The 20,817-nt window shown below is 37.6% G+C and overlaps 1 protein-coding gene across 1 annotated transcript in view; it reads right to left on the bottom strand.

Annotated features, from left to right (window-relative positions):
- PGGT1B (protein geranylgeranyltransferase type I subunit beta) overlaps positions 1 to 20,817 on the bottom strand; it is a 33,114-nt gene that overhangs the window by 8,766 nt on the left and 3,531 nt on the right. Inside the window, 4 exon segments of the mRNA XM_005425338.3 lie at positions 1,521 to 1,566; positions 7,142 to 7,274; positions 8,710 to 8,861; positions 14,753 to 14,820. Of these exon segments, the coding sequence (XP_005425395.3) occupies positions 1,521 to 1,566; positions 7,142 to 7,274; positions 8,710 to 8,861; positions 14,753 to 14,820 (399 nt within the window).

Raw genomic sequence — 20,817 nt, 5'->3', positions numbered from 1 at the left:
TTCAGCAGGTATGTCAAAGGCCAGGGGGAGAACTCAGGAACTCCCTCAACCCAGCTCTTGTAGAAATAAACCAGCTCATTTTCTTAAAGCTGTTTCTTCTTATAATGCTGTGCAGTCTACATTACACAGCAGTCCAGAAACAAGCAAATGGAATTGCAACAGAAATATTTCTTCACTTGTAACTTAAAAAAGAAAGCTATTGGAATGCCAGCAATCAGACTGAAGCAGAGATGCCAAAGCCAGCCTCAGACACAATCCCCCAGAGGATATAAACAGACAGAAGTGTCTTGAGAGCAGAAGGAGAAAAAAACAATTCAAACTAAAATTATTAAAAAAAAACAAACCAAGAACAATGTGCGCACTTAATATGGTGAAAATACTCCTGGACTCTCATGGTTGTAATACATACAAATTGTGCTTCTAAGGAATTTTTTGCTGTCAAGGAAACTGTATGGTAAACAAGATAAACTTATGATCTTTGTGTAGCCCAGCCACCACTTTTTAAAGCTCATCCAAGTTTATTTTGAGTCTAATACCTGATATGAAAAAATCAGAGTCTCATAAAGACCATAAGCAAGCTGCTGACAGGAGACTTGGGCCCCAAAGTTCCTTACAATATCCTGGTGCTGGAAGACCCCAGGAGCTGTAAGATTATTTTCACTCTGATGCTGAAATGCAGTGCTGAAGTACTGCTATTTGTTATCACTAAGAGTTTACAGAAAGTTAATTAACCAATTGTTTTAATACTTAGGGATATAACTTAAATTTTTCAGCTTTATTGATCCAGCAAGAAGGAAAGAGACAAAATCCTATCAAAGCTCAATACTAAGGGTAAACATCTGAGAGGATCATAGAACCATTCAGGTTGAAAAAGACCTCCAACATCACCAAGTCTAACCTTGGACCAATCAGTCCAACAGAATACAGCACTAGATTTAGTATCAGTCACCTAAGAGCCAAAAACTCCTCTGTCCCAAGCAGACTGTTCCTTCATGGCACAGAAATATTTTGCTTAAAAATAGCAGTCTCTTGGAGATTCCTATCTTCAGATCTACCAACTCTTTACAAAAATTAACTGTTGCTTCAAGATTTGATCCCACAACAGATGCTGTATCTATCAGAGGAAATGCTTCTATGCTTTACCAAAGCTGTTGAAATTGGAAATTATCAGCTACACGGCACAAAATCTCTTGTAGATAAAATCCTGAGAGTAACAATGACACATGTGGAAAAAGTTTGCTCTGCCAGCAACAGCTGAGAACTAAAAGCAACACCTTTCAACAAAACATGAGATAAGATTACAACAAAAACACACATGAGATAAGATTAACAGGAGTGATTAAAAAAAGCCTGTCTGTTGAGATATTAAGCTAGATCTAAAGGAAGAAGTGACATTTGGAAGCATGTTTTGGATTTGCTCCTCCTCACACAACTTCCTTAGAAAAGAAGGAAAGGTATGGCATACCCCACACCTGCTACAATACCACTCTGAAAGGTGTAGAACACTTTGACATTCTTACCATGAGATTCCAGTCCAGCTCCCTGTGCCAGGCCATTATCATAAGACTGAAGGAAAAAAAATATCCCACAAAGTAGTTAATTTAGAGCTACAGCACTTTGACAGACATTGCAATTTCTTAGTTTACCAGCAAAATTATCAACAGATCATTGCCATGATTTAACCTCATTAAATTCTGAACCTCCAAAAATTCTTGCCACAACACAGTTAACAAATCAGCTCTTTTTCAATGCAGGACGTTTTTATGACTTTCATGGAATTAATTTTAGTTGTGACACATGTTAAAAACCTGAAAAAGGGTAAGCCACAAAAAAAAAAATCATGTAATGAAGGTATAAAAAGAAAAAAAAAGGCTATGTAATCAAAACAAAACAGAATTAAATCAATAACTTAATCTGTCTCTAATCCAAGAGCAGTTTAACATTAAAAAAGAGGCAAAATGCAAAGTACTACTGTGTGTAGAATACTCAAATCCAAGCAATTCTTTAGTAAGAATCAAGTGCATCAGGCTTTAAAAAACAATGAGAAGGGAACCAGAAGCAAGAAGAAAATTGTAACATGCATTGGAATAAACTTAAATTGGCCTATAAAATATTACTGTTAAAAAATACCATTACAGTGCTGAAAAATCACTGTTAAGTGCAACAAAACGGGAAACTCAAGTCTGACAAAGCACCAAGAATATCATAGTTCATGTCTGTCATGAGCAATCTAGGAATACATGTACATGTAAGAATAATAATCTTTCTTCCCTAAAAATCCATTAAATCATTTTACTTGAAAAGAAACAAAAGACCATGTAAGAAATTATTCATAAAATAGCAAATATTTATTTGACAAGAGTTCATAGAATACTTAATGAATTATCTCTGAACAAATACCAAATTGCTTAGTAGGAAAAATGAGGTGTAACTCTTGAAGTTAAATTACATTGGCCCTACGTATTCTACATCAACTGCTCAGTTAATGATTGGATCAGTATGTGAACAGACACAAAGCACCAAAAATCCTTCCCCCACATCCTCCAGGTGCTGACTGTGAATTTCTCACATTTTCTCTGAAACAGTGGCTAGTAGATACGGGACATCTTGACAAACCAATAATAGGACTCCCATAGTCCTAACCAAAGAATGGCTACAGGACTATCATATCTTCAGACACTACTTAAGGATTATTTTGTGCACCTGCTTTTAAGGCTGACATTCAGAAGACAAAAGTAAACAGAAGAAGACACAGAAGCAACACTAAAACTTTATTCCTAGTTTTGAATTGTTGCTGCAAGCTGAAGCAACTAAAAATACTAATATCTGAAACATACACTTCAAGCTGCAGCTTGATTTCTCAGGTTTGAACCAGTAAATTTTACTAATCTCTATGAACTTCTGAATGTTAAAGCACACAGTGTGAACTCTTCCTTTTTCACTGCCTTTTGAGAATGCAATACAAATGTGCTACCACACTCCACAGATGCATTAATTGCTAAGAAAAGGCAAGCTGATTAGCAAAGCTATGCTGGCAAAGCTAATTAACTCTACAAACAGCAATTTTAAGAGGAGGTGGTTTGCTTTATGTTTGACAAAGTAATTAGCTCTGAAGAAAAGCTGTTAAGTGTGCATCCCAGACACTACTACATTGGGCTGTACAATTAGCTTTAAACTCTAACAGACAATAGCTGACCCTTGGCAAACTGATGCCTATTTATTTACAGACAGCAGCTGCTCTGGGGACTTGTGTGCCTTAAAGAGCTAGGGAACACTTTCATTTCTTGGTCCTTTTGAAAAGGCTCCAGAAATTGTATGCAAAAGGAGCTCTTGATTACTGCAACATGACAACTGTATAATTAAATACTATCCTCAGGAAATGTGTAAATCCAGTTTGGTAAAATCTTCACTGCAAAGTCTACAAGTTTTACAACCAGCTTAACTATATCAACAGACCAATACAAGTGCATTTGAAGAAGACTATACTAGAAGAAGCAGCTGATATTTTTAAAGCTTCTTGCAAAATCTCTATTAGAAAAAAAACGTTGTTGCAAAGAGCCGTTATTGAGCTTCTGTAAGTCATTCAAAATCTCAGCATCCTAGTATTTGTTGTCTTTTGATTAGTGATATATCTAAGTTTTGAATGTGAAAGACAAGAGTCAATCTACACTGCTAGTGTTGAAATCTGACAATTTTACTGACAATAAAACTGGCCTAGAATTATTTTTGTGATCAGCATTGTATGAACACTTTTTTAGTCGAATTACAACAAGAAGGCTATCTATTCTGTATGAAGATTCAATTATTTTTAACATTTTAAACATGGTTTATGTTCCAATCTCCTGCTGTTCCTGAAATGCCTAACTAAACAAACGCACTCCTTCATTCAGCTGTATTGAATTGTATGTCACAATTCTTATACCGCATCACTAAAGGTAGCAAATTCCAAAGAATAAGCTAAAAAATCCACAAGCTTATTACAAACAGTACTGTGGTCAACCAGTTACATTACTCTCAATCCAGATGAGTTGTACTTCACATGAATGGCAATTTGAAAAACTGAAAGAATTTCTGTTAACTGTCATGTGCTTCATCTAGGTGCACATGAGTGACATACAATAGTAAATCAAAACCACACCCTTCTGTCAAAGCAGTTTGGTACTGAGCAATGAAATCCCTTTTTGTCTACAACCAAAGAAAGTGACAGAATGAGGTGACATTGTGACAGCAAAATAGGAATAAGCATTTACAATAAAGCCTATAGTTATTAATTGTATAGTTAATTACACAAGGAGCAACAAATGAAATAACCTCAAACAGAATTTACTTTTAATTGTTCCATTTTATAGATTAGTTTTAGCACCATCTACAAAATCTTAATGAGAGAAATCAAGCTAACATTCTTGGATGCCACATTTCAGTCGTTGTGTTTATTTATGAAATACACTTTAAGAAATACCTGGCTCCTGTGATAGGTACTTAAACTGAAATACATCTCAAGGAAAGTGGTGGAAAGAGATGAATGAATGAAAGGAAAGAAAACTACTGCTGTGAAATGATCTTCACAATGGGCTGCTCCCTGAATGTCTGAGACTTCTTCAGACACATGCGCAGCTCTAAATGTGACCAAGCAGGATGCAAAGGTTTTGTGTCTTTTCTCAGAATTGCCAGACACTTTGCAACTGAATTAATTCACAGAAATACTGGTGGGCCAAGGAGGGAAAACCCAGCAAACACTGACAGAACTAGTGTATGTGTGCATACCAACTCTGCAGTGAATTCACAGCACAGAAGTGGTTTAAAGAAGTCCTACTGAACACAGTGTAGAGTTAACCTCCCAATTCACAGTAAACCTGGACAAAAATACAGTGTGTCTTGCTGCACATTTCTACATGCTAGAATGACTGCCCCCTAAAGAGCACTGATTATTGATTTCTCTAAGTTACTCACTAAGCTAGCCAGAAAAAGACACAATCTTTGTGATAAGCCACAGTGTCTTCTGAACTTTGACAAGACAGTTCTGAACATGGCAAGACAGTTCTACTTTACTAGTGAACTGAAGTATTAGTAGGAGGCCTTCCAAGATGTCTTGCCATGGTAAGGCCTCAATTATTAGAGGTTTTTTTAAACGGTATCTCTTTTTCCAATAGGAACATAATGACTGGAATTTGCAGGTGCAACAATTAAAGCTAAGCTCTAGAAGCAAAGTTTAAATTTGGTTCAAGATCACACCACACAATAAATCTCCAGTACCACTTCAAAGCTCTAAACTTTCAAAAAATCTTCACTTGCCTGCTCTGTTAATGGCCTCATCTGATGCTGTCTGTTTTGTCTTAGAAAGAAACAGTTGCTTCTCCCTCTATTTTTTCAGTGCTACCTGTTACATTAGGTATCTCTGTCACACTCCAGTTAACAGTCTCATTTCCAGAATAAAGACTCCTAGTATATTAAATACTCCTTTTACACAAGCTGATTCATACCTTTCACAGTTCAACTCAACTTTCTTTGTCCCCTTCTTAGTTCCACCATTTCCTTTGGGATCAAAACCGTACTCAAATGTTCACAACTAACAGACAATGTGATGTACAGAACTACAACGAGGATTTTGCTCTTGGGTTTTGTTTTCTATTCTTTTTTAATACTTGATTCTCCTATTGTAACTCTGCTAAGCTATTTGACTAAAAACTGATCTCAGTAAACATTAAGGTCCAGAAATTATCAGAGAAGAAAGAATGTTCCCAGCCTAATCTGTAAGAGCAAGCACTCTGCCTAAGCTCCTCTCTCAGACTGAAAGGACTGATAAATCATCATCCTTAGGTGAAACCCACTGAAAGGATTCAGCACGGATATTCTCATGCTGAGAACCTATGCTAACTTAGGGGAGCTACCAGCTATGGGAGAAGGGCTCTTATGGGAAGCAGGGGAGGAAGATTCCAGGATTGTATAGAAACCCCCTTATCATGGACTGTTTTCTGGGGAATGCAGGGGTAAGCATAACTTACTATGGGATGGCTAGGGAAAGGGCCGATGGCAAAAACCAGAAATATCAAAGGAGACCGGAGAAGAACAAGGGGAAACAGAGGGGAAAATGGGATAAAAGGTGCTACTAGGATGTGAACAGGCTGCAGGTCCATATCCTTGTATGACTGAGTTCTGGCCTTGATCATCTCTGTCTGTCCAGGACTATGGCAGTGTGCCAGAAAGCTTCTTGAAGTGTACAGTAAGAAATACTAAGACATCCAAATACCTCCTTTAAAAATAAACAACAAATAAAAAACAACTTGGTCTGAAGCAAGAGATTTTGAAGTCTTTTTTTAAACTTGTTTCTCACATAAATTGTACAATCTTGCTGCTGACAGCAACTACTGAAAATAGTCATTTACAACAGAAGTTGTGTGTCATCATAAATTTGGGTCTTCTTTGTGGACCACAAGAATTTAACCTGTGTTTACTCACACTAAGGGAACTGCAATTTTCAAGCTTGCTCAGCTTCCTTAAAAAATTGTGTTTCAATCTTTGAAAATGTAACTCAATTAAACTAATGAAACAACATGAAAAAAAATGGAAATCTCCTTTACTCCAATCGAATATGAAGACCATTTGCACAGACACGGAAAAAAAATGTGTACGTACTCACAAATATATTTTTTCATTCCAAGTACCTAATAAATAAATTATGAAGTGCATGACTGGAAACACTTAAGGATGAAATTATGTCAATAATTAGTTTATTTAAATCTGTGTATCTTTTAAAAAGCAGTACTCCAGCTCAATGAAATACGAGGATTTTATTGGTACACTTTTCCAAAGTGCTTTCTGCACTTTTTCTAAACACAAACATCACACCTTAGTTTTCAAAAACTTGCTTTCAATTGCTTAATTATTGTAAATAAAGAGGCTTTTTAATACAATTTGCTGCGAACAAACACACCAAATAAAATTATCTTGCTAGCATACACATTTTAATGAAAATACAAATGCAAAAAGCCAATGTACTTTGTAATTCTCAACTTGCTAGAGCAGGAAGAAAAAATAAAGAAATTACCGTAATACAGTTTGGACAGACATTTTTTTAAGCCACAGTTAAGAAGAAAAGCTAAAAGCCTGAAAGCATAGGAAGTAACATTTTGTGGACACTCACCATACTTCTTCTAATGTAGTCTATTGCTTTCTTCATATCCATGCCTGACCAGTTGTCGAGCATGTAGCAGATGCAGGAAGCACAGTACACAAACCTCATATCATTTTCACTTCCTTCCAGCACTGCACAGAAACTGAAAGAAACATTTCTGTCTTTAAACACTGTTTTGCCTGTTACACCAGAAAATATGAAATGCGGTTCAAAGAATTGCACAGTGTTTTCTCTAAAGATTAGTTTACAGTAGTCTCATAAATATAACCCAAAGCTACACTAGATTTTCTTTTTAGAAGATGTGACTCTAAGCCAAGGAAAATGCATAGAACTCTAAACATTTAGGAGCCTGAGTGACTATTTCCAGCAACATAATGATACTGGTGCTTATTTATTCCAAGATGTTTATACTTACAGTCTTTCACCTATTACAGTATATAAAGATACATGACTCACCATTTTACCTCTTTTGGGCAGAATTCTTTGACTTCCTAGGAATCCTAATAGCTCACAAGGCTTTCTTTCCTTACTGCAACTTGAGGACCAGTTTCCCAGGTATGTATAAAGGCAATTGCTAATACGACCATTTCTAATACAAATGGTGAATCAGTTTTTAATTAGTTACTGTTACAATTGCACCAAACTCTATGAACATTTTAAAATTTTTGTATCTGGGTTATTTTGGCACAATGTCAGAGACACTTAAGATGACGATGGATGCCCTGATTTGGGTGTTTGTATCAGAAAATTGCCAACAGAACCAGGGAAGTACCCATCCCCCTGTACTGGGCACTGGTGAGGCCACACCTTGAGATTTGTGTTCTGTTTTGGTCCCACAAGACAAGGAAGTCCATTGAGGTGCTAGAGTGTGTTCAGGGAAGGGCAGTGGAGCCAGGAAGGGTTTGGAGCACAAATCTGAGGAGGAGCAGCTGAAGGAGCCATAGAGAAAAAAACACCGAGAGGACAACTTATCACTCAACTACCTGAAAGGTGGTAAGTTGGGGGTTGGTCTCCTCTCCCATGTGGGACAGAGGAAATGGCTTCAAGTTGTACCAGGCGAGGTTTAGATTAGGTATTAGAAAAAAATTCTTCATCAGAAGGGTTGTCTAGCACTGGAACAGGCTGCCCAGGGAAATGGTGGAGTCACCATCCCTGAAGGTATTTCAAAGACATGTAGATGTGGCACTTAAAGACACAGTTTAGTGCTGGACTTGGCAGCGCTGGGTTAAGAGTTGGACTTCATGATCTCAATGGTCTTTTACAACCTAAACGCTTCTATGATATACAAAACTAGGTAAATGGTTGAATTACCTGTGACAATAAATAAACCTTCAATTGTTTCTTCTAGGACTTGCTGCTTGGCAAGCCTCCATTTGGTTCGAAGAGCCAGTTAGCACCCTCTGATGACTTAACTACTTCCAAGAAGCCAGCACATGTTCTATGACTTATGTGACTACCAATCAAACTATTTTTCTAATAGAACATAAAGATTGTAGCTACTTCTATAAGGAACATGTTTCTTACGTTTCATTCCACATGCGGCTAGTGGGAGTTGCAGCATATAAAATATCTTTTACCTTCCATCCTCCAGCTGGAGAGCTCTTAGTCCTGCCAGTATGGCATCTTTATTTACTCGACTTAAATCATCTCCAAGAATAACCAGACATGATAGTCCTGTGTAAGTCATTGCTATGTGCCCACTATCATAGGGATGAGATATGCCTGGACCCTAAAAAAGGAGGAAAAAATAGAAATTTTGAAACATCACAAGAGCTTACACTGCAGCAAATTTTTTTTTAAGGTAAGAGGTAAACAAATCACTTTTCCCTTTACTCATTATGGTTAAACTGAAGGTATCCTGCTCAGCTTTCCTCACCAAACTCTGCTCAGCTTTCCTTATCAAACTAAGTTACCACATAACTCTGCTGCTCTTGTAAACACTTGGTCAGTAGGAAGCTTTGGAAAGAAGCTTTACCAAGAACTCCATTTGTGGAACAATTAAGGAAAAAAGGGGATGTCTTCACCTGTACCTAAGTTTGTCCTGACACACCACTGGGCATTAACTTCCTGGCAGCTGGGTAAGCACTCTTAAACAGCCTAACTCTGGAGGTCCCTCAGCAGAGATTTTACAACATAACGACCTACAAGGAGAAAGCAGTGTGAGAGATTATTAGTAATCTCTCTGTCAACTGAAGCAATACCAAATTACCTACTTACCTACTTTGATCTCTATTTTAAAATAATAATTAGAGTTCAAACAAAATATTTATATACCAAATAATCACAGAAACACAGAATATCCTGAGTTGGAAAGGACTCACAAGGATCACTGAATGTCAACTGAGAAGCAAAAATTATAGTTAAAGGCTGACAAGTCCCATAATACAACTCATAGAAATGGGAAAGGGATTGATACAGCTATGCTAAAACTACTATTTTTCTTTATGGTATTTTATAGGCCCATCCTGGACTGTACTACTTCATGAAAACAGAAACCACACATAACAAGATGACTGTGGATACCTGGGATGGTTCAGTTTGGAGCAACTGGAAGATAATTATTTTAAACACAATAAAATTATTTCAATACTGAGTATTAGAGATAGATTTTTAAATGATATTTTACTGGCATTATTGCCTAATCAGTTGCAATTCTTATTTTGCAATTAATCCTAAAAACACAAGGAGAAAGCAGTATAAAACCAAATTTAATATTATGTATAATTGGTATTTTTCAGGCAAGTCATGCTTATTTCCAAAGCCAAAAGGCTTTTCTTCTAGTAAGAAACTGGGAGAAAAATTGTTATTACCCACTGGACAGTAAGAGATTGCTTTCACACAAGGGAACCAAAGACAACTGGGAAAGGGAGGCAGAAAATAGGGTGAAATGGGTTCAGAGGTGGTATCACAAATTTGAACAGCTCCCACTCCCATCCCTGTACTGCCAGTGCCCCCATCACTGTCTCCTACCCTACACATTAAATAGACATATAGGGCACATTAAATTGCTTTTGTTAAGAAGTCTCTACTGACCTGAGCTAATGCACTGGTGCAGAGTATGCTCTGAGAAGACAACAAAGGGGGTATGGCCAGGGTCTGTTCTCCATGCACTTTGCCTTTTGTGAGAATTAGTCTGTAGGTCCCACAGGAAATAGATTTACTTGGATCTCAGAGATGGAGTAAACAGTTCTGTTTTGTTGGAATTACCATCATATTCCTCACAATCTCAGCCTTTTTTAAAAGAATTAACACTTAAAAGATTTAAGCTGGGGGAAGCTTTCAAACATTTAAACTTGGCTCAGTGATGTGACAGTGTTCCCTACTATATCAATTAAAACAGCTATTAAAACATAACTCATGGCCACCAAGAATTCCCGGTGACCACTGCAGAGCCAAGAAACTCTCTCTGCTGCAGAAGCACGGGCAAGATCTCTTCAAACACTAATAAAGAATGCTACTAAACATGCACTAGTACTGGCACAGTCCCACTTTGAAGACAGGGTTCCTTCAGGTGCCAATCCACACACAGAGCTAAGCGGTTTTGACACATTTGCACAGAGGTGTGTGCTAAGTCCACCAAGCCAACACACCTGGTTACAGCCAAGAAGCATAATTATGCTTTCAAAATACACAAGTATGTAGTTCCTGTATTGACGAAGATCCCCCCATGCAGGGAAGAATGATGTGCAGAACTCCATGATATCAGAAGGCTAATTAATAACTTTATTATACTATAGTATACTATAACTATTTTACACTGTATTACACTAACAAGAACTATACTAAACTGAAGAACCTTGTGACTGTCTGCTGACCAGACAGTCAACACAGCTTGGACTGATAGGCTAATTAACACAGTGTCCACCAGAATCCAATCAAGCAATCCCTTTAGGTAAATAATCTTCCAACACATTCCAAGAGTCCAAAAACACAGGAGCAGTAGTTATCTAATTTCCAAATAAATGCCTACTCAATAGCTATTTAACAATCTATCTTTTGCATGTTTTGATGTATTTCACAACACATTTTACAGGTGTTCAGTTGGTAGGGGTCTTCACTTGGACATGGCTAGCCTCAGCTTTAGAGGCCTCTTTTTCATGTTCTTAAATTCATTAAAGTACAAGATTTTAGCTGTTGCCAAACAATTAGTGGCTAGTATCTAGCCACTAATTCAAGGTGTCTCTGCCTCTGTAATCTCTTTAATAGTTTCAAAACTATTCTGCAAGACCTTTTGTTAAGTTTCTCACTTCATGGAACCACAGAATGGCCTGGGCTGGAAGGGATCTTAAGGTCATCTAGCTGCAACTCCCCTGCCATGGACAGAGACACTTTTCAGTAGACCATGTTTCACAGGACCCCTTAAAATATACAGAGATGCCTGCTTAAAATAAAAAAAATATTAGTACAGAGATATTTTGGCCCAGGCTTACCTGGGTCTTTATAGTATTTATTTTTATCTTACATTTACTTTTATATTCTATTTATTGTTATCTTTTCTGTGATTCACTCTGAAAATATTTATAACTATTCATCTTTCACCAGTATCACTGTTGCAGCCTTGAGAAAATACAATGTTGTGTCAGGAACACAAAAGATATCTTTTTTTCCCCCAAGTGAAAGCACATGTTAATTACCACAATCTTACATAAAAGTTGCAGCTGTTGAAAACAAAATTCTCATTAACAATGCTTTCAACATACTAAAACTGAATCACAACACTTTCAACATACTGAAAAGACCTAGGCTTACCTGAAACTTTGAGGAGGCTGTTTAGCCGTAAATTTAAAAGCTAGTTTAAACTGCAGTAACAGCAAATCTGAGACACTTCAAAATGTGGAGCCATTTCAGTATAAAATTATTTTCTAATTCGAAAAGCAATCATGTTTTGAATGTGAAGCTAGAGGAGTCACTCTTAGCATTCATTCACAGTTAAGACTGCTACAGTTCGTGAGGGCTGTGTTGTGAGTTGGTGAAGTGGATATGGTTTTGTTTCACTTTTGCTTCTGTCCCAAAAAGCTGCAAAGACACTGCTGTCAAACACCTCAAAGGCAACAGCTAAAATACCACAACTCCCAAATCAAACCCAAATAATCTGCTATTGAGAGATTTAGTAAAGCTGGATATTCTAACATAACCTTCACTTTTTTTCTATTAGTTTGAAGGGCCCTTAGTGACTGAATAGATTTGGCTATCACTTTCTTAAAAGTTCAAGAATGAAATCACTATAGTGGCACGTAATAGATACCAAATGTCCATGAAAATCCAAAATGCTTACAGACTTTTTCAAAAAGTATTTTTTATGGCAGACTTAACAGAACACTTTTAAATAATGAAAAAAGAAAAATGACTTGACTGTAAACACACCCCAGAGTCATGGCAGTGAATTGCTAACTCTTTTTTTTCTGAGTTATTTCAGGACATTTCAGGCAACAGTGCTGGAAATGCTTTAAACCTTTATTTACCAATAAATCAAACTGATGCAATCCTTCAAATGCAGATACAATGAAGAAAGTACTGCAATGCTTGAATAAAAACCACATCCATGTGCAAACAATTTTCTAGAGATACTGACCTTGTAGCTAATTTCTACAAGTAACTTGATTCCACTCCTTTATCTCATATGTATAGTGGCCAACACATTCTAAGACACCAATGGACAGCAACATATTTCCAGTAAAGATAATATTTCAGTATGAAGCATTTACTATTGGAAGGCGAGAATTAACTTAAAACACCAGAAAGTGCTGGGAGGAGAAAACAATGCTCTGCCAATCTTACAGACTTTTTGTCTTCATAGCCCTTTACAAGATCTCAGAACTATATCCAGAATAAACTCTTCTAGCTTCATACACTGGGGAGGATTTGAAAAAGGCTTCCAAAAGTATGCACTAGTACTACTATTTAAAATACTACACTGTAGTGCTGCTAAAGGTATGATACAACTGGAAAAGGAAAGTAGAGGCCATTGTGCAGGAAGGACTGCAAAAGAAGTACAGTAGTTCTGTCCTGTGTTTTAGAGTAAAGAATCAGATTGTACTGAAAAGTGGATGAAAAATCTGTGAAAGCACGAAACTAGCCTCTGCTAACCTCATTTCTGTCTTTTATTAAAAGCATTTTCTTTTAACATGGAAGAACACTCTTCAACTGGGCTTCAAAGCATTTGCTCTCATTGTCAGGACAAACAGGGATGAACAGACGTGCCTACGTCTGGGTGGGTATCAGGAGCAGTCAAATATGAATGATTCAACACAGGAAGAGAAATACCAGTTGCAGACACTGACACTTGCAGACACTCACTTTGGAAGAAACAGTCAGGCCCAGTCTTTTAATACATGCCTCCCTGGCTGGTGTCACTGCCAAGACTTTAGGTGGTTTTTGACAGTGGGATGGCCTACATGGCACCAGATACACTGGCAGCATCAGATGGGATTCAGATGGGATTTTCTCAAAGGACCTGGACAAGCTGCAGAAGTGGGTCATGAGAACCTCATGAGATTTAACAAGACCAAGTGCAAGGTGCTACACCCAGTTCAGGACAACCCCAGACTGGGAGGGTACAGACTGGGAGAGGAAGAGAAGTCATGGAGAGCAAAGGTCTTGGGGGTGCTGCTGGGTGAGAGGCTGGACACAACCTGGCCCTGGGCAGTCACAGCCCAGAAAGCCAAATGTGCCCTGGGCTGCAACCAAAACAACGTGGGCAGCAGGAGAGGGAGGGGATTCTGCTCTCCTCTGGGGAGACCCCATGTGGAATGCTGTGTCCAGGCCTGGGTCCTCAGCACAGGGAGCATGGGAACCTGTTGGAACATATTCAGAGGAGGCCATTAAGTTCATTAGAGGGCTGGGGCACCTCTCCTATAAAAAAAGGCTATGAGAGTTGGGATTTGTCAGCCTGGAAAAGAGGAGGCTTTGAGGTGACTTAATTGTGGCCTTCCAGATCCTAAAAGGACCCTACAAGAACGATGGAGAAAGACTTTTTATCAAAGCATGCAGTGACAGGACAAGGGGAATGGCTTCAAGCTGAAAGAGAACAGGTTTAGATTACATATTAGGAAGAAATTCTTAACTGTGAGGGTGGTGAGGCATTGGAACAGATTGTCCAGACCTGTGGAATCCCCATCCCTGGAAGCATCCAAGGCCAGGCCGAATGAGATGCTGAGCAATCTGTCTAGCAGAAGGTGTCCCTGCCTGCAGCAAGGGGATAGGAGCTAGATGATCTTAAGGGCCCTTTCCAGCCTGAACCTTTCTATGATACCAAAGATCAGCATGTTCTGCATCACTTAATTAGGGCTATTCTGCCCAGCTTCTCTACCTCATGACAATTCTTCAGCTAGAGAAGTTTTCCTTTGTTAGGAGAAGACCAGAAAAGGAGGAGACTGCACTGAGATAAGCCACGATTTGTGTGTCAGTTTCTTCACTGCTGTGAGAATTTAAGTTCTAGGTATCATTTTATGCATGTTTCTTATGCACGATTCTTAAAAGTTCTGCAAACATTTCGGTATTAGCAGTACAAAATTCCCTGCATTCCAGACATTCTGTAATTATGCAGTTAATATTATAGAAAAGACACAAGATCATTTATTGCCTAATTGAAAACATTTCACATACACATTCTTAACTGACCTTGGAGGGACTGAATGGCATCCCTAAATATGAAGAACCTCTGAATCCACAGCGACTCATATTTGATCCTGGAAAAGATTAAAACAATACTCAACTAACTTGTTTTGTTGAAACATTTATTATAAACCATAATTATCTAATGAGATCAAGACCCGTTAGTTCAACACTATTCACAGCCTTAATAAACTGTGTATGTGTCTCTCAGTTCCCAAGCTTAGTTTGTCATCTCTCTCATTAACAAAAAAAAATAAAGAAAACCACAAGCAAACTTAACTTACTTACTGGTGTAGTGACAAAACACAAAGCATCAGATTTTTCATTTTTTTTAATTTGGTGGAAATCAGTTTGTGTCATCACAGACTTGTCTTCCATGCTCGCAAGAAAAAAAGAGAAAAGGACTGCTCCCCTGGGAAAATGGCCAGAGTTAACATATTTTTTTATTCCTCTCTGGATTCTTGCCTGGTAATACCATCTGTTCCTAAAGCAGAACTGTTTCAAGATACTTCGCAACACGTTCAAGGATAAACAATTCACAGTTTTAAGCACATTGTAGCTATCAAACATTTCTGCCAGTGATACAGTGTAAATTGTTTCAAACACGTCACAATACCTGAGCATGTGGCACAAAGAACCATGAACCAAATGCTGTTAAGAGTTTAAGCACAGCTTTACAGGACTCAAACTTGCTTTTGCATGGCAAAACCTCAGTTTACTGCTCAATGTCTGAAACTAAAAACCTAATGAATGCCGCAGTCAAACAGCAGCTGGTTGTTCTTAAATACTACTGACCTCTTTTAAGCTATTCAGCCTTTAAGCTAAAAATCCTCACGGATATTAGAGAAAATTGCCCCAGAATAAATAAGAATGAATAGTTATAAAGCTAAAAGCTCTAAGCAACATCACTATGCAATGTGGCCTACAAGCTCTGGTGTAATTTGGCAGCACATGACCTTCTCATTCTAAACATACTCTGTATATATGCAAAATTTAAACTAGAAAGGTTTTATTAGCTTAAGAATTTCAACTTGGCCTGAAGTATGCAAGTTTCTCTGCCAGACAAGTCTTTGGAGCTAACTGACATAGAGTGAAACACCTGCAATTCTCCACTTCCTCCACAGTTCAGTCAAAAGTACTTCTTAATGATTCTACACATGTAACAAAAGCAACTTCAGCCTGCTTAAAAGCTGGTGTGCCATAGTCTGATCCACACAGAGGAAACAAAAAGAAAAAAAATAATATCTGTTTTATTTTATTATAATATAAACATTCTTAGCAGAGAACATTTGTCTATTCACTTGCAGAGTCAAAAACTTGCATTTCATGTCACCTCAGCCTCTGCAAAGCACAAAAAATTAAATTAGTCTTAAAGACTAATCTAAGGTCCCAAAGGACACTGCCCAAAAAAGCATCACAATTTCAAAAATGACACCATATGAACAAATCATAGAGAAGATCTAGAATTCTTGCCTGGTAAGTCCCAGATTTCCTGGATGACATCGTGGGGCGGGGAAATCACATTCATGATAGTTTTCAGTAAAAATGAACCTGTGTCTTAAGTGCTTAAGCAAACTAGAACCCTGAGTTTGAAATGATACTGGTACAGAAACCCTGTACCTAGAAAAGAGTTATTATGCTACTAACACAGCTATTCTGGCCTACTGCAAAGGACACATGCTACAATTAAGACAGCTCTGCAGCTGAACAGAACTCAGCTGACAGTTGCTAGATGGAAGGATTCATCCCAGAAATACCAATTTCCATCACTGGCCTTTTGGAGTGTAGCTTATAATTCATTATCAAGGTAGAAATGGCAGCATGAAACCCAAGTTTGTGTGCTGTTAGTGGGTCAGTCTGATCCCCTTCCGAGTTCACAGATGCTATACAAATAGATTAAAAATACATTAATGAAATCATGATGTATTACTCCCTTTAGATGTTCAATTTTCATGTAGTATTTCAAAACCTTTTTTCTACTACTAAACTTTTATCAACTAGAAAACAGCATTCACAATTTAAAAATTGGATTTAAAGTTGGATTTTTAACTGTATTGCTATGAATTTAAAAATCTATTTTGACACTTTTTGTCAATACTTCTCATCTCCCACTCCAAACTTCATACACTGGCTCCTAGGAAAAACAGAAGACCAGCATGCCCTTTTAGGAAAACTTTAGGGCAAACTTTGCAGGGAATTTGATCATCTCCCCCCTTAAATGCATTAATGTTCTTGCAATAGATGCTTCCTAGACCTTCCTACACTATTACAAGGGAGTTGCTAAATCTCTAGTCACAGTACAGGAAGTAAAAAATAGAATTTTGAGTTGATAAAGGAAGCATTAAAACAGGAAGTGAAACCAGATTGTTTTAAACCGCATGACTCTGGAACACTAATGTAGCGTCTAAAAATGGTTTTTTAGCATCCTGTGAGCATACTAGTTGAAAATCAAATGAAAACCAAAGGCAAGTTACAGGAAATTACTGTTATTCGGTTTATGAAAGAAACTTTACAAAGTGAAATTTCAACTTCTGTAAAGTTGGCTTTACTATTTTATTGCAATTTACTTGTACTTCTTGTTTTTTGTAATAGCTTAGTATTGCTAATCCAACTCTTCACTTTCCTGAAGCAAAAATGGGCTGTCAGAATCAGACATAGAATTAAAAAGGAAATAGACACAAATGAAAAGGATGCGATCACAGCCTATGTCCCTTGGGGAAAAACTGCTGGAGTGGCCAGTTCAGCTGCAGCAGAGTTAGCTGTGCCTCATCTCAACTGCAGCTGTGAAATGGTACCACCTGGTGTTCACTTCCACCACCAACCTTACTTAGCCACCTTCTACAGGAGCTTAAGACAGAGCAAAAAGTAACAAATACTTCATAAACTGCTGTGTAACTATTTGTGGTGGTTTGAAAGCTGAAAAAACACACCTGGAAAAACATTTCACACTTCACAACTAAAGAAAATGGACCCTTTTCCAAAACCAAGAGACTTCATGCTTAAATCAAGAGCTGAAACTTTCTAGTGAAGAAAAAGATGTTACTTATGTGTCCTTAAACCAGAAAGTCCTTAAGATACATAAAAGAGCTTCAAGTGATGACCACAGACAACTTATCCTATGAGCTCTTTTTTTAAAGACAGGGAATTTTTGTTATTTATATTTTATGATTTCTCTTGCATGGAAGGATTGATAAACTTTTACCACTAATTTTTCACATTCAGATTATCCACACATGCCTCTGGCTGCAAGGCTTGTCTCCTTTTGCTAACTACAGGAGTTTACACACATTACTAAAATCTTTTAATGTATAAAAAAAAATCATAGCTTTAATCATAGGTTGATTCAGTCCATACATCCAGATAAAAGTAAGCATAAGCTCTTCTCACTGAATTAGAGCTTGTAATTGCTCCTGTAAATCAAAGCACTAGAGGATGTCATTAATGCAAATTTCCATTCTCTAAAATGTCCATTATACAACTAGATAAACACTTCAAATGCAGCCATAAAAGAAAGTCATGCTGGAAGAAAATTTGCATTTTTGCTCAAGAAACTCATGATCAGAAAGCTCACATGTATCAATGATTTCAAAAAAGTCAACGTCATTTTATACATTTTTTTTCATTACTGCCACATAAGAAGAAAGAATCATTAATACAAATCTGAATTTAGACTTTGATAGAAGTAAGTTTTAGGTCTGTCATGTATCATACTGGTTTTCAGCCTAGTATCCATGGGTCCTGGGGATTCAGACCAATAAATAACATATGTTTTGGTATTCCTTTTGGTTCCATTTTTTTAGTACAGCAAAGCTAGTGAAGCATCCAGCTGTCAAAAAGTACAATTTTCTTCCTTCTCCCATAGCGGGCTGGCACTGGCACTCCCAATCCACACAGTTCACCAATGCAACACAAAGCTAACCTTCTGTTAGATAAATAAATGCGTGTTTTTCTGCCACTGCAGCAAGCTCTCAAGCAGGATCAAACAAATGCCACTGTTCTTATGGGGGAGGATGGTAGATGAATATGGCCAAGCAGTGCGCTTCCACTGTGTAATTAGATTACTTGAGTACATTGAAAGAAACAGGAATATATCTTTCTTAAATTGTATGAGTTGCACTTCAGTTAGTTAAAATAAACTTGAAAGAGCTCTGTCAAGGAACTGCACTATGAGAGGAAAAACAGTAAAACACTGACATGATCTTAAGAACAAGTAACTAGCTAAAAGAGGGTGTTTTGTCGACCCTTTCCCAATTTCACTAACACTTCAAAAAGCAACGTTCTAATCTAAAAACGTATCATTTCTGCGAGGCTTGTAAAAGAACACTGCCCTCCACAAAATTAAAAAAGATAAAAGCACTTTTTAAGATTTCAACTTCTTTCTAAGAGGAAACTTTGTTAAGTCTTCCTGCAGCGACCACACAAAGAAAACAAAACCACACAGTAGCTAGGCACCTAAGTACAGCATTCACTAAAAGGGAAGGAAAGGTAACAATGGCCAAATTCAAAGATAAAGCCAAACTATTTAGCATGAGTTACAGAAGACAGGGATCCTTCAAACAAGCAGAAGGCAGCAGTAAGTGGAAGCATTCAGCTAAGAATGTGTTTCTGTGTGAGGCTCAGTTTGCACATGTGATGTGTTGCCACTCTCTCCTAATTAGAAGTGGTATTGAGCCAGCTTCTGGAAGACTTGAGCTAAAGTTATGGTACCAAAAAGACATTTTTTGTTTGAATCACAGCTACAATAAACCCACAGAAGAATACAGTCTATCCAGACAGATTCTAATCTTCAGCTTCCTCAAGTGCATTTTGATTAGGCTGACAGAGCATATGTTTGCGTTCTTACTCAGTAGATCAAGATCTCAACATTAGTGTGCCTTAGTTTCAAAACTACAAACCTCTGAAGTGAAGCTGTCATTAGCCATAAGACATATTACATACCAGTAAATACAAACATGTCTCAAAACTTAAGACTATCATAGGGTATTGCGAGACTTTATCTAAGAAGTGCTCTAAACCACCAAATTCTGAATTTTCTAACAGGTTCTGTAACACTCTGCTGTAGTGGGTTGACTCCAACCAGCAGCTGAGGCAAGAAAACAGAGAGATGAGGAGAAGACTCAGAGAGTGAGACAGAGACAGTTTGATAGGTGAAGCAGAAGTTGTGGGTGCACAGCAAAGCAAAGTAGGAATTCATTTACTACTTCCCATCAGCTGGGCAGGTTTATAGCCACTTCCCAGAAAGCAGGGCCTCAGCAAGTGTATGGGTTACTCAGGAAGACAAATGCCAGAACCATGAATATTGCCCCCTTTCTCCTTCTCTTCCCAAGTTTGTTTTTTGGTTTTTTTGGTTTTTTTTTTTTGCTGAAAATGATGCTAGATTCTATGGTGTCCCTCTGGACAGTCCTGAGGTCAGCCTGGGTCAGCTGTCCTGGCTGTGTCCCCTGCAATATCTGCCATGAAAGGAGTGCAGAGGAGGCAAAAAGAGCCAGCCTTGACTAGTACTGCTCAGCAATAGCTGAAAGACTAAAACACTCTTTTGGTACCAGGCTCAGAACACAGCAGATTAGAGGCTACTGTAAAAAAAATTAATTCTAGCCCAGCCAGTGCACCCACTATAACAGTTATTGATAACAATAAACAGATACTAAGTTTGTGGAGCACCAACTACTCTGTCTCCCATCCACTGGAAAGAAGACTCTAAGGTAGCAGTAGTTCTCAAAATAATATGAATTTACCCTTTCAAAAAAATGCTTTAAATAAAAATCAAGTTAAGTGCTATGCACAAAGGAATGTTTGGAGGGACAAACATGAAAAGCAAAGAAATTTATTTTCTAATAAGAATTACAGGAATTCTCTTTTTGACTGATACCAAATTTTAGAAATTCAACCACGGATGCAATCAATAACAAGCCCCAAGATTCTGTAAAAACATACTATCATGTAAAATGTAGCTTTTAAATTGGTTTTCAGTCCCAGAGCCAAACTTTATGAAGACTTTCATTGAGTACAATGCAGTTACTTTAGATTGGTGGAATTCATCATTATAAAATAGTATTTTAATTTAAATTTTT

This window comes from Geospiza fortis, unplaced genomic scaffold (assembly GCF_000277835.1).
Source record: "Geospiza fortis unplaced genomic scaffold, GeoFor_1.0 scaffold203, whole genome shotgun sequence".
Taxonomy (NCBI): Eukaryota; Metazoa; Chordata; class Aves; order Passeriformes; family Thraupidae; genus Geospiza; species Geospiza fortis.
This window is presented reverse-complemented; position numbering and strand designations above follow the sequence as displayed.